The 24,511-nt window shown below is 40.8% G+C and overlaps 1 protein-coding gene across 1 annotated transcript in view; it reads left to right on the top strand.

Moving 5' to 3' along the window:
• The window catches only part of BRD4 (bromodomain containing 4), a 105,686-nt gene extending 90,701 nt beyond the window's left edge, over positions 1-14,985 (top strand). The window contains exons 13-21 of the mRNA XM_015830639.2: positions 1,234-1,286; positions 3,766-4,078; positions 4,692-5,225; positions 7,824-7,936; positions 8,117-8,273; positions 8,438-8,565; positions 9,638-9,849; positions 13,378-13,606; positions 14,760-14,985. Coding sequence (XP_015686125.1) covers positions 1,234-1,286; positions 3,766-4,078; positions 4,692-5,225; positions 7,824-7,936; positions 8,117-8,273; positions 8,438-8,565; positions 9,638-9,849; positions 13,378-13,606; positions 14,760-14,828 — 1,808 coding nt within the window. The 3' untranslated portion in view covers positions 14,829-14,985. The remainder of the gene's footprint in view (positions 1-1,233; positions 1,287-3,765; positions 4,079-4,691; positions 5,226-7,823; positions 7,937-8,116; positions 8,274-8,437; positions 8,566-9,637; positions 9,850-13,377; positions 13,607-14,759) is intronic.
• The last annotated feature ends 9,526 nt before the right edge of the window (positions 14,986-24,511 follow it).

Genomic DNA, 24,511 nt, shown 5'->3' with positions numbered 1-24,511 from the left:
CATTCTTTTGTTCAATTTTACTTTGTGGCTCACAGTGCACAGCTATTGCCTCCTGGGTAATAACAGAGTCCCCATTGAAAAGAGTAACATAACGTGTATATATTTTTCGTAGAATTGTCTTCAAGAGATTTATATTGTGTCATTTCTAAACTGTTTATCATGTTAAAAATCGTAGACATGTTTAACGTTCCTATACTTTTTCCTTATTTCCCCTATTAACACTTAAAAGACATCACTTCGTTTAGACATTGTTATCTAATAGAATCTGTTAGTCTTGGCATGCTGCTGACATTAGTGCCAAAAAAAAGTCTTAATGGTATATTTTGAGTTCATATAATCAGCCATTCTATACTTTTTTTAAAAAAAATGATAAAATCTGAAATAATGCTTAATGCTTTCTGTTTGTAAAAAAAAAGAGTGACTGCTGTTTTACATGTTAAAATAAACTATGTAAATAAAATGTTTTGCTATATTTACTGTCTTTAGTTTGTGAGAGTAGAGATGGAAATTTTGCTTTTCTCCTCTCACAAGAAATTTGTCTTCATAATGAATTTTCAAGTATTACTGCTATCTTTTATTAGACCACATTTTTCTTAACATTTTATAATAGAGTTGTATAAAATTTTCTGGTGAAGAGGAGGCATATATAGTACAGCTTTTTCAGACACATTCATATATACTTAAGAACATAAGCAGAGCAGCCCTAACTATCCTTCCAGAAATAAGTAACAGTTGAGTTACCTCAGCTTTCTAATTTTCCCCCAAAGGGGAAAAATACATTTTTGATATAAACTTAAATATCAAAAAGCAGCCAAAGTCTGAAAGCAAAATGTTATTTTTTTTGTGTGAAAATACCTTGGGTGATTTATGTGCAACACAAACTTGAGCAAATAATGTAGTAAATTCCTATAGGCAATTCCAGGTGTTACCCATTAAATGCAAAACATCATTTTTCTTTGTTTACTGCCTTTAAAATTACATGGAAGGTAGACACAATGAAAGATATGCTGGGAAATGAATTATTGAGGCTTTGCCTCAACAACTTACACTAATTAATAAAGTTCATTGTAAAAATATTTTATTTTGTAAAATAAGTAAGCAAATAGGTTCAAATGTTCAGTGTGTGCTAGAAGTATCAGGGCTGTGCCTTTGGATTTCAGTGGCTTAATCATAAAATGATTCATGGTCAAAAGCATTGCCATGCAGTAATCTTTTATTGTTCTTTTCCCACAGAAATGCCCCCCAAAATTAAGAAAAAAGGACATCCTAGTCGAGAACAAAAGAAGGTACGTCATAATACAGATTTTTGAAGGGGTAAATTAACATGTTGATTCGGCATTCCACAAATTTGTTTTTAAACAAACTGTTTTTAGGCCCTACTGAAAGGAAAAGGAAGAGCTGCATTCACTTTAATTATTTAGGCTTCCTTGCATTAGGAATAGATTGTACCTCCATTATATCCAGGGCTTTGGTTCTAAAACTTTTGATTATTTCTGCTCTTAGACATGGTCACAGGCAAGCATTTGCTTACTGTTGGAACTAAGTTTCCAATTCTGTGTTAGCACAAGAATAGATAAAGGGAATATCGTTTTTTTTGTTTTTTTTAAGTTGTTACATTTGCCATTTAGAAGACCTACCTGGGTCTTCACAAGGCCTTTGTGGCAAAGGAGACTGAGACATCTTGCTTCATCACTCTTGACGTCTTTTATTTGTATTGATTTTGCTGTACTTTTGCTTGTTCTAAGCAGTCTAGAGTTGAGAGTCAGTTGGTGTACTAGGCTGCTCACACAGTCAGATGTTTAAACTGGATTTGGCATTTTTGGCCATCTACTGAATCATTCCTGAGGACCCAGGATAGGCAGAGGTTGCCATTTGATAGTGTTAAAGATATTGTCACAGAAGTAAAGCTGCCATTTGCAATTGACTGATGGTCATTTGATTAGTGCCAATAGTGTACAAGTGATGTTCCATTGTATCCCAAAGATGCTTTTTCAAGAGGCAACTGAACTTTCTTGTTTTTCTTTGAATACGTTTCGCTTTTCACCCAAGAAGCTTCTTCAGCTCTGACTGGATGGTGGGGAATGGAAAGATTTATACTCCTTGCAGGCAGCTGGTCATTTGCAATCTTTAAGCAAGTCATTAGTGCTAACTGGAGTCTTATCTGTGTTGTCAGAGTCACCTGAGTAGTGCAAATGCGTATGGAGCTTTCTTGGAACTCTTGAAAGGACTTTGTTGTAGACTGACGATTGATGATGTTGTATCCCTCCCCCTCTGTTGAGAGAGGGCTGTTCAATTTGACATAGATGGCCTCTTTGACCCCGTTTTCAAACCAGCGATCCTCTTTGTCCAAAATGTGGACTTTGCTATCTTCGAAAGAGTGGCCTTTGTCTATCTCCAGTGTACAATACAAGAAGTTAAATGTTGAATTAATACACGTGTCTTGCCTTTCACAGCAGAATCCATCCGTTGCTTCCAACTGCTGAAACTAGTATTGATTGTCAAGTTGNTTGGTTATTCCAGCTTGCAGGACTGGCCTAGGGTAATTTTTAGGGGGGTTTTAATTATATTTTAAAATTCGACAATTATTTAAATATTCCTTTTAATTAATTTTAAATTTGTATTGTTTTGTATGTATTTTAAATAGATTGTCAGCCGCCCTGAGTCCTACGGGAGAAGGGCGGGATATAAATCCAAAAAATAAATAAAATAAAATAAATAAATAAATCTACTGAATCATTCCTGAGGACCCAGGATAGGCAGAGGTTGCCATTTGATAGTGTTAAAGATATTGTCACAGAAGTAAAGCTGCCATTTGCAATTGACTGATGGTCATTTGATTAGTGCCAATAGTGTACAAGTGATGTTCCATTGTATCCCAAAGATGCTTTTTCAAGAGGCAACTGAACTTCCTTGTTTTTCTTTGAATACGTTTCGCTTTTCACCCAAGAAGCTTCTTCAGCTCTGACTGGATGGTGGGGAATGGAAAGATTTATACTCCTTGCAGGTAGCTGGTCATTTGCAATCTTTAAGCAAGTCATTAGTGCTACCTGGAGTCTTATCTGTGTTGTCAGGGTCACCTGAGTAGTGCAAATGCGTATGGAGCTTTCTTGGAACTCTTGAAAGGACTTTGTTGTAGACTGACGATTGATGATGTTGTATCCCTCCTTCTCTGTTGAGAGAGGGCTGTTCAATTTTGACATAGATGGCCTCTTTGACCCCGTTTTCAAACCAGCGATCCTCTTTGTCCAAAATGTGGACTTTGCTGTCTTCGAAAGAGTGGCCTTTGTCTATCTCCAGTGTACAATACAAGAAGTTAAATGTTTAATTAATACACGTGTCTTGCCTTTCACAGCAGAATCCATCCGTTGTTTTGTTGCTTCCAACTGCTGAAATTAGTATTGATTGTCAAGTTGGTTCAACATTAAACTTATACTATCATTTATATATGGACCTGGATGTTCCCCCCTAAATGTATATAAAATATACAGGGGTTGTATATTGTGTATAAATATATATTGGTTTCACATGGTTTTCTACCAGATCTCCAGTCCCCATTCAGTTCATTTTCTCTGATTGCAAAGAATTAGTTAAGTATTCATATTTGCAAAACCCGCATAAGTTGATGAAATGTATAGAAAAGAGCCCTTGGCGAAAGGGAGAAGTTGCAAGGAAAAAACCCTTTTTCCACTATTAATTTCCTGTGCAAAAAATGGCTCATTCCAAAACTGCTTTGCACTGATTGTAGGACCGGATTTTTTCTTGCAGCATCACCATCATCACCATCCACAGGTGCAGCAGCAACAGCAGCAGGTGCAACCACCGCAGTTACCACCACCGCCACCTCCATCTGCCCCTCAGCAAGCAGCCATCTCAGTCAAGTCTTCTCCTCCAGCTTTTGTTCCGACGCAGATCCCAGTTATGGAGCATCCACTCCCAGGGAACATGTTTGACACTATTTCACATTTCACTCAGCCTATTCTGCACCTTCCCCCACCTGAGATGCCACCTCATCTCCCCCAGCAGCCTGAGCACAGCACTCCTCCTCACTTAAATCAACATACAGTAGTGTCCCCTCCAGGTAAACCATTTTTAGGTGCATTAGAACCTGTATGTTGAATTTGTGAGAACTAGTAATCCACCTCTTCTTACATCATTCTTTCCCAGTGGAGCTTTGCAGTAAATGAGCACCAGCGTATATAAGCAGAGACAAGATGGAAAGGGTGGGATTTGCTGTCCAGGCTTGCATGTTTTACAATCATAATTGATGTTATGAAGGGTGTCACTCCTCTGATTGTAATTCTATCGGTGGAGCAAAGACAAAATTTTGAGAAGTTAGAATGGACTGCATTATTCCAAATGGGGAATAACATCTATTTAATGTCACCTTATGTTAAATGTACTCAAGTAGAAATGTAGTATGAAGGGAATAGTTAGGGAGGGGGAGGGGGGAAGTCCTTCTTAGAAATAGTTTATAATACGTCCTACAGTTTTACTCCAAAACGAGTTATCTAGTTCTCAGCTGCTTCTACAGATTTTGCCTTGACTCTTGGAATAAGAGTCTTTTGAAATAATGCAATCGTAATTTTAACTGTGTAGCTGAACAAATAAAAATAAATTGATGATGATGATGATGATGATACCACGGGTCCTGTTGCACAATATTTAATGTAACATTACTGTTTTCTCCTCAGCTTTGCACAATGCTCTGCCTCAGCAACCCTCAAGACCCAGTAATCGAGCCGCAGCACTCCCCCCCAAACCTCCTCGGCCTCCGGCTGTGTCACCGGCTCTTAACCAGCAGGCTCTGCTTCCCCAGCCCCCCCTCCCCCAGCCTCCCCAGGTGCTTCTGGAGGACGAAGAGCCTCCTGCTCCTCACCACAACCTGCCGCTGAGCAATAGTCAGATGCAGCTCTACTTGCAGCAGTTGCAGAAGGCGCAGCCACAGACTTCTCTCCTCCCTTCAGTGAAAGTTCAGTCGCAGCCTCAGCCCTCCCTGCAACCTCCTCCTCACCCTCCCGGGCAACAATTACCACATCAGTCACAACAGAGGCCAGTACATATGCAGTCCATGCAATTTCCACCCCATATTCCACAGCCTCCACCACCGCCCCAGCCACATCTGCCCCCTCAGCAGCCTCAAGCCCCACAGCAATCGTCAAAGCCCCAGCAAGTCATCCAGCACCACTCTCCACCAAGACATCACAAGCCAGACCCCTACTCAGCAGGTGAGTGGTTTGAGCATGAAGCATGGCGGCTGAATGGAGGGGTTGTTGTTAGGTGCTTACCATCTGGACAGGTGAATGGAAGTCACAACGGTGATTTAAAACTTGTGGGAAATTGCTTGTTGCCTTTAAAAGAGGAAATGGAGTAAAGTAAGTGAAAGGAACCTGGGTTTTTCTGACGAGAATTATTCCCCTTTCTCTTAAGATCATCTGTTTGTTTGTTTGTTTATTCAGTTGATATTCCACTTCCATATTCAAGATGGTTGATTGCATAAAATACGAAACCTAAAAACTTGCTGAAGGCATGGCTTTCAATAGATTATTTTCTACGATATTTTCATGTTAACCAAAAACTCAAAATTTTGCTAACGTACACTTTATTTTCTACCTCTCCATAAGCTCGTAGGAGTGGAGTTCAACATGCAATCCAGAGTCCAAAATAAGAGGTGTACAGTGTGCACAAATTTGCATTTGCATTCAAGCCAGTGCAGCATTATTTTTTGGTTCAGACCTTCACTTGAATATGTGGAAGTTTGGAGACAGAAAACACAGCACAGCTTTTCCTCCCATTCTCTTCTCTGTTCTGGTTTTGCATGCATTCAGCTAAATCCCTGAAGAGAAAAAATATGCTTGGTGTTCGTTGTCCAGTGAACATTCTTCATTTGTTTCTCCCCTATCCTTCACTTGGCCTTGCTTTATAAATTCCAAAAATGGCTATTTATATCCAATTATGTTTGTAGTGCAATAGAATACTCTTTAGTGGCTTATATTTTTAGATTTCATTTCGGTGCCTTGTCCCTCTTTGTGGACTCACTTTATTTGGAAAAGCTACCTATAAAAGGTATAAGCAAATGATGTTTTTGCCTCTTCAATTTCCTGTTCAGTGGTATTACAGAATTAAGTTGCTGTAAGGGGCTGTTTAGGCTACTAAGTCTGTCCCTCGTTCTGTGGTCCAGTTCAGAGTGATCCAGTATCTGCTAAACATCTCGGATAAAAGAGACTTTACCACATCTTTGGGTAATTGGTCCCATTGTCAAACAACTCTTATTGTTTGTTTGTTTTTAATAGTCAAGTGGAATAGTGGATATACATGTAAAATGTTTTATTTTTTTCTCAGGCCTTTAGTGCAGACATGTCAAACACAAGGCCCGGGGGCCGGATGCGGCTCGCGAAGTAGTTTCATGTGGCTCGCGAAGCCATCCTGGAAACAGTGAGGGAACAGCCTCCGCTGCCTTGGCCCTGGCCCAGGCCGGCCGGGAGCCAATGTACAATTTTGTGGTGGCCATCTATGCTGAAACACCTTCAGTCTTAGCTCCACAAAGCCGTCTAGAAACAGCGAGGAACCAGCCCCTGCCGTGTTGGCCCCACCCCCTGGGTGCATGCTGGGGAGGTGTCACCCTTTGTGAGGAATGAAGAAATGGACCATGCCTTGGCGCTTGCCCCAGTCCCACCCCCTTCTGCCAGAGACCCTCAGATCTGTCCCACTCCTGCCCAGGCCCCCACAGGCACCCTTGACGCGAACGATGTAGAGCTGGCCATGCCCACCCAGTAGGCCACACTCACCCTGGCCACATCCACCCTGGCCACACCCACCCGGCCCCCCCGAGGGCAACCGCAATGCTGATGTGGCCCTCAATGAAATTGAGTTTGACACCCCTGCTTTAGTGTATGAAATTTCTGCTTAATCTTTTTGGGTCAGGTACATTTTGGCAGAGATAAGTCCCAGAACTTCTAAATTCTTCTCAGTTTCAGATGAAGCTGAATCTAGAGAAATCTTAGAATGGTTTTGTTTGACAAGTAGAAAATTCTGGTGTGCATTCTTCCTCCTCTTAAGGAGCTCCCTTGTGTGGGTACGTTCCACTTCTGTGACCCGCACGTGGTATTTCCCTTCCCTTGCTTGTCTTCGGTCCCTGCTGTCTCCACTGGCCCAGTCTAACCATCCCTGATCTTCCTAGCACCTTCCCTTTCCTTCACTTCTGATCCACTGCTTAATGTCTTAGTGCAATGGATTTTCCCCACCCTGACCTTTCCGGGTCTTCCCTCCCTTCCTACCACTGTTGATGTACTGTCCTGTGTATTTGTTCCTTAGTGCAGTAATCTTTGCAGTAAATTGTGATTCCCGGCCTGGCATATTCCATCCCAGCTTAGGCCATCCCTGATTTTCCCAGTTCCTTTTGCTGTACCCCAGCCTCTACTGTCTGTGTTGTCAGCTTGCTCTCACTTTCTCTGACTCCTTCCCAGTCAACTGCCTGGACCGCTAGACTTTTAGCCCAGGGCTTCCACAAAATAGCCCCGTTTTTATTCCGTGCGTGAATATCTTGAATGGAATTTGTACTGTTCAAGAAGTGACTATAACCTTTTTGACCTTGCATTCTATAATAGTCACTTTTGTACCGCTCTTCTTCAAATTACTGTTAAACTGACATTTCCTCATTTACAGCTCTGCAAATGAAAAGCACTGAGCGTAAATAGGTGTTTCAATGAGCAAATCTCAGATAACTCTTTCTCTCCAAGTTGCCAGCTGAATATCATAAGTGCATTTTCCAGAGTTTTTTATTATTATTATTATTTTCTAAAAACATTGGTGCTGACTTATTCCAGGCCACTTGAGAGAAGCACCTTCCCCTCTCATGATGCATTCCCCTCAGATGCCATCGTTCCAGGGGTTGCCGCACCAGTCTCCACCGCAATCAAACGTTCAGCCAAAAAAGCAGGTAAAGGCATCTTATAAACAAACGTTTATTCAGATGTTTGTTTCCGTAAACATTTTTTCCAGCATCCATTAGAAAGCAGATTCCTTCAAGAACTTGTATTGGTGGGGAGGCTCAGACAATACAGGGAAAGCTATGAAAAGGCATTATTATTATGGGCTTTTGTTTGTCTTTCTTTGGCAGGAACTGAGAGCAGCTTCCGTAGTTCAGTCGCAGCCTATGGGCAAAGAGGAGAAGATGCAATCCCCAGTCATTCGAAATGAGACCTTTAGCCCTGCCTTGCGGCAAGACCCTACCAAACACCCCGAAAGCATCAAGCCACCTGTACATATCCAACAACGTGAGTGATTTATCGCTTTGTCTAAGAACTCCATGTGTTTTGTAGTGATTTAGTTTACATTAAGCGGGGAGGGGGGGAAACAGCCCAATTCTTCATTTTCAGGATGTTTTTTTTCATAACGCTGACTAGACGAAAGGTTATTACAGTTGCAGTTCTTTTTTCAGGAACAGAAATTAAGACCGTGGACAGTGGACGGCCTGTTATAAGACCTTCAGAACAAAATGCACCACCAGGAGTCCAGGACAAAGAGAGACAGAAACAGGAACCAAAAACACCAGTAGCACCTAAAAAGGTAACTGAATTATATATTGTTTGATAGGAAGAAAGCAGAAATGGCTGTTAAGATTTGTCCACTTTGTGTTACAATGAACCCTCATAGCATCTTTAATATTCTCTAAATTTCTAGTGTGCCTTTAGAAGTCTAGTGATCAATATCAAATCTTTAATTGAACTATGATAATTCTGCATCCTAACAAAGAAGGATGTTATTGTCTGAAGTGTTTATATAGAAATATTAGCAATAGCACTTAGACTTATATACCACTTCATAGTGTTTTACAGCTCTCTCTAAGCAACTTACACAGTCAGAATATTGCCCCAACAATCTGGGTCCTCATTTTACCGACCCATGTCGCTTTTAATTTCCTGAATTATAGGTTACACTTACTATTTATCTACTTGTTGATTAGCTGCAATCAGTTGGGTGTAGATCAGTACACAATAGTAGCAGTTGGTTTTCTTTTCATTGACTTCATTCATTATGCATTGTTTAAAATGCAATTTTATAACATTTAGATTAATTCCAAGATATATTTGAGGGTCAGCTAACAAAATGTTTGCTTCAATTTGACTTTTATCTTTTGTTTTCTAAATACTGTCTCAAAAATCGCCATTTTAATAGTTGGGGAAATCCGGGAATATTGTTTTCCTTGCTTATTTATATTCACGTACAACTTTAGTTTAGCCTTGAATGTACAAAACAACTGCTAGGATTGTCTGTACTGAATATATTCCCAACCTCACCACCCATAAGAAATAGCTAATTTAACTCTGCAACACAATTTTTGATGCAAAAGGCATCCAGTACAATACATTGGCATTCAAGCTCCTTTTTTGCCTGCCTTAGAAATGGGTATTTGTAATTAGTTGGTTCCAGCCTAGGTTAGCTTGGAGGGGTTTTGTCTGTAAGCTACAAGCTAAATTTCTATGGAGATTCTCAGTCATTGAAAAAGCATCTTTGGGACTACCAGCTAAATTACTTTTATCTCTTACTTGAAGGCAAGGGGACATTCTGATTTTTCATGTGCACCAATTAAACCATGTTTACAAGTTAATTACTAATCCTGCACTTCTTTTCTCCACAGGATTTGAAAATAAAAAATATGGGATCTTGGGCAAGTTTAGTGCAGAAACATCCCACCACACCATCTTCAACAGTAAAATCCAGCAGTGATAGCTTTGAGCACTTCAAGAGGGCCGCCCGGGAAAAGGAGGAGCGTGAGAAAGCCTTGAAAGCTCAGGCTGAACAAGCAGAGAAGGAAAAGGAGAGGCAAAGGCGGGAACAGGAAAGAATGAGGTGAGAAACATAATTAGTTGAGATGGGGGGTGGGGGTGTTTATTTTCTTCCATTGTGTTTGTGTGAGAGAGAAAGTACTTTATGTTATCCTTAAAGTCTCTGCAAGCACATGTTATGGGATGAAAGCATTTGGGAGGATTTTAAGATTAATTCTGAGCCTTCCCTCTAGAAAACTCTAATAAACAAAGAAAACCTTGTTGTGATAACAGTAAAATAGGTGACCTGCGATTGGGCCCGTTGGTATAGTGTCAGCCTCTTTGACAGAGGCTGTGTTGCTCCCAGCCTCTAAAGAGTTATTGGTGTGGAGGCTGTCCTTGGACCCAATGATCTCTGATAACTATTGACCAATCTCCAACTTTCTCTTTCTGGGATAGGTTGTTGAGAAGGTGGCTGTTCCATAGCCGATGAGAACTCTGGATACAGATCTGTTTCAGTCAGGTTTCAGGCTGTGATTTAGTACTGATACCACTTTGATCATGCTTGTAGATGTGATGGGGCTGGGATGGCAGTGGTGCATCCATTCTTGTGCTCCTTGATGTTTTAGTGTCTCTTGTGCTGTCAGCCATGGTGTCTTCTGAGCTGGCTTTGTGGCTTGAGGATTGGGACCCTTTTTACAATGGTTCTCTTCCTTCCTCAGCCAGGTTCCAGTCAGTGTTGGATGATGGGTAGAGATTATTCCCTAGACCCCTCATTTGTGGGGTGTTGCAGGCTAATTTCTCTCCCTTCCTTTTTAACATCTTCATGAAACCGCTGGATGAGGACATCTGCCAGTTTGAGGCTTATGGTCATTGTATCTTTATATCTTTTGATGCCAGGCTAACCAAGTGAGGCTATTGAGGTTGTGTTCCAGTGCCTGAAGGCTGTGCAGTTCGTGCCATGGTCAACTCACAGCTTAACCGCTTAATGTGCTATACATAGAGCTGCCCTTGAAAACCACCCAAAAGCATCAGCTGGTTGAGAACTGCAGGGCAGGCAATGATGAGCATACCTTGGTATGCCCATGTAACACCTCTGCTTTGCAAGCAGCTTTGGAAGCAGTACTGGTTGCCAGTTTGTTTCCTGATGTGATTCAAAATGCTGGTTACCATTTATAATGCCTTACATGACACCATATAACTTGCCTGGTTACTGGCCAAAGCATCTGGTTTGATGTGGCAGGATTCCTTTGATTAAACAATATTATCTGGTTGGCTGGATCCTGGAAGCACGCCTTGTTTGTAGCAGTACCTGCCTTCTGGACTGGGAATTCCCTCTGAGATTCAAACAGGCCCCACCCTACTGGTATTTTGAAGGGCTATGAAGGCATAGGTCCTTGCCCAGGTGTTTGGTGAAGTTGACTGAAGATCTTTTCTTTTTTTTCCCCCTTTGTTCCTATCAGGGTTTGCTTCCTCTGCCATCTTTGTTCCTTTTGCTTTATGTTGTCATTGTGATTTTTGTGATGTTTCTTTGTTTTTAAATATTTTTAACCATTTGTAAACTGCCCAGAGTAGCTGGGAATCAGGCAGCATATAAATTTAATTTAACACATGTGAAGGTTTGGAACAGAATTCGTTCTTTCCTTGCCATTTGACAGGGACTATAGCTAACAGCTTTTGAGGTTTGGTGATAAAAATAAAAGGCATAACTGATAGAAGACAGTGCAGGAAGAAGGAATCAAGGGAAGCTATTGATCTCAAGGACTACAATACTTCTTTTCTTATTAATTTAATTTTAAAAACATTGCCAGTTAAATTGTTTTTATTTTGGTCTCTTTTTTTCCCCACCCTGTTTGTTATCTTGGCATCTTTACCCTTCTTTTGTTTCTTGTCGTTTTTATTGTCTTGTTTTTTATGTTTTAAATCATTTGTAAAATACAAGAGTGTCTGGGAGTCAGGTGGCATATGAATTTAATTTTAAAAAATAGTCTCAAACTATACTGGACATAAGCTCATTCTTTTTGAAACCAGTCTGTTACTCAAAACAGTGCAGTCAGTCAACATAAGCATTTATATTTACTACTGGTTAAATCATTGCCAACTGGTACTTTCCTCCTTTTTTTCTTCATTTCACTTTTCTGCTGGCCTTCCATGCCTTATTGCTTTTCAGTGCCATATGGGAGATTTCGTACAAGTAGACCTCACTTAGTGATGGCCTCAGCAGTTACAGTGATGATGAAAAAGTAACTTTGCAACCAATACCGGCATTTATGGCCTTCATGCATCAGTTTCAGTCATGTGTTCACCATTACAGTCAGTCAGTACATGTTGCACTATAAATGAAAAGGTTGCCTAAACAAACAATCTCTTCCATGAGCTGCTATAACTTCTCCCAAAAATGCTAATTGCAAGTTAACAAGCTTGGCTCTCTCATCTTAATTAGTTGGCTCCCGGCTGCTGCCTGTAACAGACAAGACTTTAATTAGGTTCACATCTTTAGCGTTTGTTTCAGTCTTGCACTATTCAGTGAGCTGCTAGGCATACAACTAATGCCAGTGCATGCCTTTGTATGTGTATGCCCCATTGTATGCCTGCTTACTTTCTTGTAATCCATTAATTCCCTTCTTGTGAATTATCTCAGTGCCAGGGTGAACATTCCAAAGATTGGAGGAGTGGGGAGAGGGGGCTATAAGATTTTCCCTTTTACACGGCTTCATCATGAATCAGGTTTTGGAAATCCTCCCACTGTTTGGGCTCACCCAACTGTTTGGCGCCATGTCCTTCTGTCAGTTTAAAGCAGACATGTCAAACACAAGGCCTGGGGGCTGGATGCAGTCCGCGAAGTGGTTTCATGTGGCCCGCGAAGCTATCCTGGAAACAGTGAGGGAACAGCCCCCGCTGCCTTGGCCCTGGCCTAGGCCGGCTGGGAGCCAATGTACAATTTTGTGGTGGCCATCTATGCGAAAACGCATTCAGTCTTAGCTACACAAGGCCGTCTCGAAACAGTGAGGAACCAGCCCCTGCTGCATCGGCCCCACCCCCTGGGTGCATGCTGGGGAGGTGTCACCCTTCATGAGGAATGAAGAAATGACCATGCCTTGGCGCTTGCCCCGATCCCACCCCCTTCTGCCAGAGACCCTCAGATCTGTCCCACTCCTGCCCAGGCCCCCACAGGCACCCTTGATGTGAACGATGTAAAGCTGGCCATGCCCACCCAGTAGGCCACATCCACTCCATCCACGCCCACCCAGTAGGCTGCACCCACCCGGCCCCCCAAGGGCAACCACAATGCTGATGCGGCCCTCAATGAAATTGAGTTTGACACCCCTGGTGTAAAGCAAAGGAAAGCTGAAGTAAAATCGTAAGCACAGTTGTGGACCCAAATATTTTACTTAGCAACCAAGTTGTCAATCTCAATTGTGAAAGCTAAATGAAGACTACCTGTATTGCAGGCTACAGCTCCTGCCAATGTGTTCAAGGTGTCTCTGGGATGTCGGGTCTTCCAGTACCTTCTAATCAATGTCCTATTGGCTAGGTGGGATTTCTAGTTTCCCTGATGCTATGAAACGGATGCCAGATCATCATTCTGCTGTTATTCCTGATCCATAAACAGGAGTCGTGAAGAAGAAGAGGCTCTGGAACAGGCACGTCGAGTTCACGAGGAAGCCCGGCGGCGTCAAGAACAGCAGCCCCAGCATCATCCCCAGGCTCAGCAGCAGGTGTCAGCTGCAGCCTCTGCTCCCCCGTCACAGAGCTCTCAGCCACAGGCTTCGCAGTCCATGCTGGACCAACAGAGAGAGGAACTCAGAAAACAAGAACAGGAACGAAGGCGCAGAGAGGCAGTAAGTGAAAGAGACTGGTGCCCTCTGGGCTTACAAAAGGTTCACAGTTGCATTGGCAAGAAAGGCTGTGCTCGGCAGTTTAGTTTTGAAGCCATTTTCAAAGTGCCAGAAATGTCAGCCTTTGTCTGAGTGTGACGCTAGGCTCTGGTAAATGTACCTCAACCCTACTGATCCGAATGGCACTTATTTTTCAGTAAAATAAACATTTTTGGGAATTGTGCAGGAAAACAAAATACACGTGCCCATCCCTAATATAAATTAGGCAAATTAAAATGAGTTTCTAGATCAGTGTTTCTCAACCTTGACCATTTTAAGGCATGTGGACTTCAACTCCCAGAATTCCACAGCCAGCATTGCTGGCCGTGGAATTCTGGGAGTTGAAGTCCACATGCCTTAAAATGGTCAAGGTTGAGAAACACTGTTCTAGATCCTTTTGAAGAAAGATCTCAATCTTTATTTGGAGGTTAGAACAGTATTTTATTGAATTTAGGGAAAAAAATAATAATTGTAAAGCAGGACTGGTAATACTGAGGGAATTAGAAAATTATTGGTAAATAATACTGTTACTGTTCGTTTAAAAGACTTTTATCTTTTTTACCTCTCTGATTTTTTCTCTCCAGATACCTACTTTTTCTTTTCCTTGTTTCTTATTTCTTTCAACTATTTGCTTTCCGTGAAAAACTCATGCTGTACATGCTACATATACATATACCTTCCACAGATATACATTGAAGTGTATCTGTTCTTTCTTCCAAAATATTGACCTTGCTCCCATTTCCCCTCCCCTTTTTTTTTTAACTCAGTCTCATAAATCTGGACCATCAGTTCTTGCAAGCTGAATCCCCTGCTGTTGTCACTTTATATCTCATTCTAGTTTCTTGCCTTTACCTTCTGTTTCTTTTTTCACCCCTTCACAGGCATTCCTCAGTATAATATGCTTTGTATTGTTGGCTTTCTTTTATAAGATAGGGAAATGATTTCTGATATGTGAGTGAGGCTTCCTCTTGGCCTCTGCTAATGTTAATCTGCATGATCACCTTTTATAAACGAGAGTTCTGGATCAGGTCGTTGCTATTACTGCTTCAGTCTATTGAGATACTTTTTTCCTGTGAACCCAGATGACTGCTGCATTTTTTTCTCTCTTTCCCTTTAGATGGCATCAACTATTGACATGAATTTCCAGAGTGATTTGTTGGCAATATTTGAAGAGAATCTTTTCTAATAGCACCTGGTTTTCTTCGCCTGAACTCCTTAATTTCCCAGCAAATTTTTGACTCTCCATAGTGTTGTTGGCAGCTGGGAGGAGAGCATTCCTGCAGCCTTTCTGCATGTGTGACGGTTGTGGCCTCAGAAGGATCAGCAGAGTCTGCCTTACGATTTGACTTAATTCCCACCCCCACCCCATCCCCCAACCTCACTGAAGAAAGCGAGACCAAGATGAGTCAACTCTGTACTAGGTTTGCATCAGTGGACACGCAGTTGCTGGGAAGGGTGCCCCCTATCACTTGATATTCTCTATGCCAAACCTACTTGCAGTATATCCAGAACTTGATGCTGTTTGCCCTTTTTCTATCCAAAAGCATTCTGAATTCCAGAATGTCTTTGACGCTACCGTGCTGTATGCTGGCAGCACCAGACACTCTGCATTGAGAGGCTGTGTACAGAAAGATCCCGCCTGGGCTTTAGCAGGGAAGACACACAAGCTGTTTTGGGTCCTTTCATCACTGGCTTTGCCTTTAACTAAACTTCCCACAAGCCTTTAGCTGGGAGCCATTCTCTGTAAGTGTTTGCTTGTGAAAAAGGGAATAATTTAGTGGAGGTGTCAAGTAAGTGTAACTGGCCATTTGAGTGAGGTTTTTGTTTTAGCATTGTGTGGATGACAGGAATCTGAGCTAGACTACCAACCAAAGTCAGTTTCTTTCAATCTGTTTCTTTTCCTCCAGATACATTGGCACTGCTCAACTCTTTGAGTAGATATTCTTGTCTCTTCATTACGGAGTGGAGTGGAGTGGGGAAAACTTAACACCAGGGGAAGCTCCCACCCTGTCAATAGTGTTTGACTGTGGCTGTATTGTATAGTGAATATAGTTGGCATATATTTGTTTGAGTTTTATGGTGAGCTCACCATACTCTGTAAAGACACTGCTTCTATTTTGCTCAGTTCCAGACTTTTAGTCTATATTTTTAACTGTAATACCAGAAAACTACATTTTGGGTTTTAAATGTCATGGAGTCTGTTAAAATTAGTTTTTATACACAACAGAGCAGCTCCGGGGAAGGAGATGGGAATGGATTTGGATTGGCAGGAAGGAAGACCTGTTCCTGTTGTCTTCCATTAAGTCCTTTCACATTTTAGCAGTAATCATTTTCTCAGCACTTTTAGCATATTCTTTTCATTTTACTCTTTCAAATGTTCCACGTTTATGTGCCATAAATACCCACTATACAGTACAATACTGGTGTGTCAGTATTGGCCAATCTCTGGAGTAATTAATTGGTTTTACTTTAATACGGTGAATATGCATTTGGTCTGTACTGATCATGGAATAAACTCATCTCTTTTTTTTTAAAGTTGGTGTCGTACTGACATTTCTTTTAAATCTTGCTTATGGTAAAATGGCTTAAGCGAGAAAGGCAGTAAGGAGACTTGTTCTATTCATCTGTCTTGTTCTAGCAGGCAGGGAAACCTCCAGCCAATTCATACAATTTTCATCTTATCACCAAGCTAGATAATATTTACCCTGGGACCAGTAATAGTGGAACAACAGCATTCTGTAGAAATGGTAGGAAGATGAACACCAAATATCAAGCAGTTAGTGTTTTCTCAGCATGGCTGGTTTCACACTGTAGCATCAAGCCAAAAATAGGGGAATAGCGCACTGATTGTTTTCAGTCTTGTTCCTGTTTGGGGTGAACCTCAGCATTCAATATAATTTCCAGCAATAAAATTTAGTCCAGCTTCCTGTGTTGTGCTAAATTAGGAGCGCTTGAACTATGGTAGGTGACCCTGTGAGGATCCAGATACAGTAGTTCACTTTTCTGCACTGTTGGTCAAAATTGGTATTCCAATATGAATTGCTGGACATGGATTTTCTAGTTCAGAGCTTGCAAATTGCCATTCTGTTGCTACTTCTTTTGAAAAAAACATGACTGCTTGCTTCAAAACTTCCATTGGACTAAGTAGTGGGTTTGGACTGTGAATTAAAGTTATTCAAAGCGCTTATTCTGGTCAAGAATGGTCTGGCTAGCTGCTATAGAGAAGGCAACTGTTCTCTGCCAACTTTATATTTGCACCCTCAGCCAAAGACATCTCTAGTTTTCCTGATGACACAAGTTTTGGAAAATAGTTCCTGTCCTGCCAACGTCTCAACTCTTCGTTTTCATGATATTGGACTACTGATTTCAATTGCTACACCATCTGCCCAATTTTATTATGCCTAAACTCATGCTAAGAGAGCAGAGATCCCAGATGGAGTAAAAGAAGGTAGCTATTTCTGTTGGTCAACTTCCAACAGTTATGCATCAGGAGAAATGGGGCACCTAAGAAAGTATTTATTGTCTCCAAATAGTATTGCCCTTAAACTTGCAATTTGCTTCAACATCATTCTCAGGTCTTTTTGTAGGAGTTGAATAATGGGACCTGCTACACAACTCCCAAGATCAAGTGATAGGTCATTTGTTGCCTGTTTTCAATCTAACTTGGCCTTGGCTTTCCAATGTGCAGTTAAATTAACACGCCTTTAAGCAGTTGGGAGTGCACAGTCACACATATTAATATACGTAACTCAGGTTAGTAGCCATGTACAGAAGAAATGAGACTGGATCTAGAGGCAAGTGTTTTCTTTGACATTCTTGTGAACAGCCAGTTCTCACACTGAATTTTTACCCAAAGGTGCCTTTTAACTCTACATCATTAAAAGATCTCTGCCTTTCTCCATAGAGTATTAGATTGTTGAAAGAGATAAATGGGAAGGCTTAGAAGGGACAATATTACCCCTCAGACAGCTTTTTCTGAAGGCTCCTTACTGAAAAGGATGTGCAATTAGGTATAGACCAGGCTTTCTATTATAAGAAGTTGGCTGTGCTTTCCTTCTTTCAGGGAGTTGCCAGTCTTGAGAAGGCCATGAAATGTTGTGCTTTGTCTCCAAACATAGTGATTTTGCGTCTGGAGTGGCTTAGACTCACGGCCAGTAACCACCCCTCAACATTAAAATGCAGCTGAGTGGTCTGAAAATCTGGACTCCTGAGGACCACACTCGGGCTTCAGATTACCTCTCGTACAGAACACCTAAATGTTCTGTTTCTGGACCAACATAAAGGTAGTTACCATATGCTGGATGGTACATGACACTAGTTTCCTCCCTTGATCTGCTTACGTGTGGGCATTACCACTTCAGAATCGGTGAAATGTTAGATCACCAGCTCACACAATTTCTTTGTGAAGGCTTAATGGTTGGGTTAGCCCTTAGTCTTCTATTTTATCCCAGGAATTGTCAGGAAAAAGGGGGCTTCTATCTCTGGCCACAGCTCAGACTTGAATGAAAATAAGTCCCTTGCATCCCGTTCTTGTCCCTGTGTTACTGCACACGTCTTTTTACCATGAGCTCATTAACTAGCCTTAATCTTCTCTTAGCTCTTGTTTAGATCCTTGATGAAGTAGGAACGTTAGTTTTCCTCTGAACATGTTTCTGATTCTTTCATTTTCATTGCCAAGTCATTTCTCACAGTATTCCTTGGCTTTCCATCTGTCCATCCCCTCTCCCCAGTCACCTCTTTTGCAAAGCACTTTGGATAAACATCTCCCTCCTTTAATTTTATGCTCAGGGTTTTTTGGGGTACTTTTAAGTGCACATCCGCTGTGAAAGTTGATCACGTACGAGCTCACTGCGATTGTACATAACAAAACTGCACCACACTGACAGAAGTGAAAACATAAAAGAAGTGGAGATGCTGGAACTTCTATCAAGAGAGAGCACCCTCTGTTGTAAAAAATTTAAAATAAATAATTTATATGTATGCAATGAACAAAAAAACCCCGTACCCCGTATCTAGTCATTAGCGAGGTTAGTTGTTTTTTTATTTTAACGTTTAAACCCTCTTTTTGCATTGAACATTTGCCAATCTTGTCTGTAGTTGACAGTTTCAAAACTGTGATAGCAGGGTTTTTTTTTCCCGCTTGGTGGCTTTCTCCGCTATCTTGTTCTTCCTCGCTTTCCTCTTCTGATCGTTTCTGTGTTTGGCAAACTTCTTGAAATGTTTACAGGCCTTCACTTATTTACTTTAATTTAAAAAAAACAAAACCCTGTACTTGGTCTTTGATTTTTATACATTTTTACATGATGAACATAGATGGTTATCATTAAATTGGAGACATATTTTTTTTTCTGCCAAAGGGTTGCTATTCTTTTTCTTTCTTTTTTTTGGCTATATGTGTGATTTATTTTCATTTTTATAAAATGTTTTGAGTTTATAATATGGTTATCATTCTGACTGACACCTATTTAATTTCCCCTTCTCCTCCCCTCCTCCATGTATAAGTTTAATATCTACAGAGTTTTAAGTGTAGGGGGTCTATCCTAAATGATGTAACCTTGGTTATTTTTTTTCCCTCCAGTCCTGTACAAATAAATAAATGAAATGTACAATTCCACTGTACTTAATGCACGGAACGCTTGGCAAATAATTATGTCAGTGAATTTGAAACTTGTATTAAACACTTTAGACATTTGTAGAAGGGAATTCATAGAGTTTTCACTTATATACTAAAGGTTTTTTTGTGCAGTTCTCATTGCAAAAATAAACATTTGTACTGAATATATGAAGTAAACTTTTTCCCTTTTATCTTTTGCTCTTTAGCAGCAAGATTTGGCTAAGACTGTATTGAATTATGGGTCCAAATATTTCAAGTCTTTGCCCATACTGAGATTTAATTTAAATGAGAGACCCACCTGGCCAAATCCACAAATCCAGACAGTAATAACATAACTGTATGAGAAGATTAGCATGGGAATGCAACAATACTGCTAGATTTAAAGATAGCATCCAGTGTTTGATGTAACATGGTGTATCAGTTAATTGACTACACAAAATAAAATTATCAGTATCATGTGATAAAATGTAAAATGTAGCCATAAACCCTCTAAACCGAAATTTCCATCATGCCATCTAATATGTTGGCTTTTTTGGCTAAACTGAATAAAAAGGTCTCTGCAATTTGCCTGAAACATTCTCATCTCAGGTGGGCAAACTGAGGTCCTGAAGCTGCAAATCTCCCATTCATTAAACTATGTTTTCCCTTCCTTGAAAAATAGGAAATGAGAAAGCTGCAGTGACGATAAAGCCCTTCAAAAGATAGGTGAAAATCCCAGTTCGTTTAACATCTGCACAAAATGTACTGGCTTTGTACTGTAACTTAACCCATTGCTGTGCTTATTGGCCATCAAAATATCTTATGAGTCTATAGAGAAAATCTGCAATTTTAGGTGCAGATACATTGCATCAGGAGCACAACACATTTCAAGCCTAAAGTCTGGGGCCTGGCAATATGCAAAATGGAAATGCTAATATGTTAACAGTACATTCTACTCAAATCCAAGATCACGAACAATGTCTTTCAAACAGTGAATGATCACCAACAGTACAGAGACATAAAAAAATAACAGCCTGACTAATATAAATTAGAAGAGAAAATGCAGTGATTAATGTGATTGCATCAATTATATGTTGCAGAATTAATTCACTCCATAGCTTATATAAGCCAATGTATAAAAGCAGATCATTATCGATGTAATCGGTAAGCATGTGGTCAACTTATGTAAGCCAATGTGTAAAAGCAGATCATTATCGATGTAATTGGTACGCGTGTGGTCAACTTGATTTTATAGAGTTTCTTTTAAAAGGGAGTATTGAAAAAAAATGGCATTCTATTACATTCTATTAACAACCTTTCGCTTAGTGATTGTTCGAAACTACAGTGGCAGTGAAAATAGTGACTTACAACTGGTCCTTGCACTTAAACAATTGTCGTAACATCCCCGCAGTTACACGATCAAGTTTGGACGCTTGGCAACTGGCATGTATTTATGACAGTTGCAGCATCCTGGGGTCCATGGGAAAAGCCAGATTCACTTAAAGATTGTATGAGTCCTTAACTGCAGCAAAATGCTTAACAACTGTGGCAAAAAAGATTGTGAAATTGGGCACAGCTCACTTAACAACCTTGCTTATCACTGGAAATTCTGGTTCTAATTGTGGTTGTGAATCAAAGACTATCTATACTTTGTCCTATCTTTACAAACCCCAAAGACTAGATTCAGGCAACATTTTAAGTCCAAACAAATACAGTACATTCTGTATAGCTGAAAATGAGTTGGATGAACACAGTGCCACGAATACTCACATAGCATACTCAGTTATCATTTACTAGACTGGTTTGTTGAAAAAGCACAACTGTTCAGTGCACATTCTGGATTTTATATACTTAAAAACAATTGCTGGATTCACACAACATATCAAAATTAAACATATTATGTTTTGTCTTAGTGTACTGTCTGAATCCAGTCTGAATCATTGCAAAAGAAAGATAATCTAGAACAGGGATGGGTTGAATGGCTGTTTATTTTTGTAATGTTCGATCTTTGAGGGCCACAGGGCCTGTGTGACAATAGGTTACAGGAGGGAGCAGAACTAATATTTTCAGTTTTTATTATTGTATTATTCAATTTGTCCCTCACTTGCTTCAACAGGATACTTCCCCATCTATTGATTTCAAGAGTTCCTGATTATAGGTAGCCCTCGAGTTAAGACCACAATAGAGCCCAAAATTTATGTTGCTAAGTGAAACATTTGTCAAGTGAGTTTGCCCCATTTTACGACTTTTTGCCACAGTTGTTAAGTGACTCACTCCATTTGTTAAGTTAGTAACGTAGTTGTTAAGTGAATCTGGATTCCCCATTGACATTGCTCATCAGGTGGCGGCAAAAGGTGATCACATGATCCCAGGACACTGCAACCGTCATAAATATGAACCACTTGCCAAGCATTTGAATTTTGATCATGTGACTTTGAGGATGCTTCAACGGTCATAACTGGGAAAAACAGTCATAAGTTATTTTTTTCAGTTCCGTTGTAACTTTAAACAGTCGTTAAATTAACTGTTGTAAATTGAGGACTACCTATATAAATAAGCTTATGCTTCCCGCTTTTTCCTTTTCCCCGGCCACCTTGCATTTTAGCTGGCCTTTCCAACAGTGCAGCACCTTTTTACACAATCTTTTAGTGTACATCTTCCCCTAATCCTAAACCTCTGGAGGTTTAGTATTTGCTCAGTTCACGTAGCCTCCACAGTTTCTGAGGTGGAATTCAGGGAGTTGTAATCCTAACGTACTAGGATGATGTCACATCAAGAAAGGCTGCCAGGCACTAATTGCTGGCTTAGTTCTGATTTTGTAGAGATCTCCCTGTGTGGGATGATGTCAAAAACCCATTTCCTCATTGGATTTCATGTTTTGGATTTATGCTCACAGGAAAATAAAAGAACAGACCATTCAGTTTTGGGGGAGGGAGGGTGTCACTGATTGCCCATCTTGAGTCTACCTACAGTACTACTGTGTGTCAATTCATACATCATACTAAACTGTAATGAAATTTGGATTTTGATTCAGTTTCCCAACCATCTCAAAGACCGCAGGAAACCATTGGTGAAAATGTGATATCACTAAAATAGGTGTGGCCTGTTTTCACCAGATCCATTTTTGGCCCACTTGGGGGGAGGAGATTTGAAGGGTAGGACTAGGAACTCTGCTTCCCAGAGGCAAAACATATTACATGAATCTCGCCAACCATACCATATTCTGAGTAAAAATGGGTAATAACAAATTGCCAGACTTAAACCTCTTTGTGATGGAGTGAAAAGAAGCTCAGTCAACCTTAGGTAAGATTACCCGAGATGAATACAAAATGCTTCTGCCTTGGATTGAAGTGAAATTCTAGTAGTTCTGGGTTGGAAATATAATTAAACATATCAGTTCTTGCTTTGTGTGGAGTCCAATGAGAAAACCCTTCTCTTCATAAAAAATGAGCAGGTAAAAAGCCAAACTTCCTGGGTGGGGTGAACCACAGCCACATTGGTCCTTGCTTCCTGGGTGGGGTGAACCACAGCCACATTGGTCCTTGCTTTTCTGGGAAACGACCAAGAACCACAAAAGCTTTTGGGGAAGGGAGACGATGACTTGGCCAAGAGAGCTCTCTCACCAGCTGGGGATGGGCAAATGCCCCACTTTTGATATTTGGTGAGCAACCTGCTGCCTGAATAAATAATGACAGGAACAAGGCTCTTCCTGTCATCCTTTTAGCAATAGGTTTAATTAATCTAATCACATGAACTTATATCCTAAATATTCTTACTGATCTGGTATGAATGAGATGTGACTTATCTAAGTAACATCTTCAAGAAAATATTATAGCTTATTAAATTACACACAGAAAAATGGATGGCTGAAAAATTAAATGTTCATAACATTTAATCCAGAATTTGCACTACAAATCCCTCTTTCTGGTCTCAGAACTGAACTTACCCAGTTCCTCTCAGGCTTATTTTCTGGTCCATTGTTGACACCTGTCACTGTTTGGTTTGTATTTTTGGATTGCTTTGTTATTGTACACATCCAGAGCTATCGTAGAATCAGATGGCCTTATAAATGTAATAAAACTGAATCTCTGTGGACTTGTCAGAACTGCTTGCAGTTAGCCTGAATCCGGCAGTGGTCAGAACTGCCAACAGCATGCAAGTATCTGACTGATGATAACAGATTGGGATTATTTGTTCCTATGATCACTTCTGAAAATGTACCACATAGCCTAAATTTGTGCTTGCCTTTCTGGCAGTTGGATCACCTGCTGACTCATAATCAGCCAACCATCGGCTGCAATTCCAGGATCTTCAAATCTATCACGGCCCTGCTACCCATCCTGTACTTAATAGGAAGAATTTCAAATTTTATTATATTTCATGGTGCTATTTTCAGCCCATTCTCTGGCCTATCAAGCTTGCTCTGAATAAATCTTTTCACTTAGGAGCGTAAATACCTCACCCAAGTTTTTCATTCACCTTAAGAAACAAAATCCATCCCAAAAAGGGTTTTTCACATTTTTTCAGACAATTCCCTTCATTAGTTAAACAAATCCTAGAACACCTGTCAAGTGGTGAAGCAGGAGTTATAGTATACTGACAATAAAACAAAAAGTAAACTGTTTATTATAAATGCAAAATGAATATTTCCATTTGAATCACAAAACTCTTTAATTAGGAAAGCTAAGGCTCAAAATGAACTAAGGCTTGCAACCAAAGTCAAAAATAACAAAAAAAAGCTTCTTTCAACATGTAAAAAACAAGAAAAACGTGAAGGAAACGATTGGTCCAGTAGTGGGTGAAAGTGGCAAGAAGGTGACAAGCAACAGGGAGAAAGCAGAACTATTTAACTCGTTTTTTGCATCTGTCTATACCAGACATGTCCAAAGTCCGGCCCGCGGGCCATTTGCGGCCCGCGGCCCGGTTTAATCCGGCCCTCGAGCAGCCCTCCCTGCTCTATATAAATGCGGCCCTCCCACGGCCCTCCGGCAAGTCCCATGAGAGAGAGAGAGAGAGAGAGAGAGAGAGAGAGAGACAGAGACAGAGACAGAGACAGAGAGACAGAGGCACTTGCACTTCTCTCTCTCTCTCTCTCTCTCTCTCTCTCATGGGACTTGCCCCCTCGCAGGGCTCCTCATTGGCCCTGCGCCCTGTTACCCCGCCCCCAGCCGCAAGCCACCATTCGCCCTGTGGTTATAAGTGTCCCGGCAGTTGGGACCCGCCCCTCCCGGAAGTCAATCAATCCTTGGCGGTTCTCCGTCCGGCCGCGGCTTTCC

The sequence above is a fragment of the Protobothrops mucrosquamatus genome, unplaced genomic scaffold (genome assembly GCF_001527695.2).
Source record: "Protobothrops mucrosquamatus isolate PMUCROS unplaced genomic scaffold, P.Mucros_1.0 scaffold_247, whole genome shotgun sequence".
In the NCBI taxonomy this organism is placed as follows: Eukaryota; Metazoa; Chordata; class Lepidosauria; order Squamata; family Viperidae; genus Protobothrops; species Protobothrops mucrosquamatus.
Note: the sequence above shows the minus strand (reverse complement) of the source record. Positions and strands in the feature narration are given on the sequence as shown.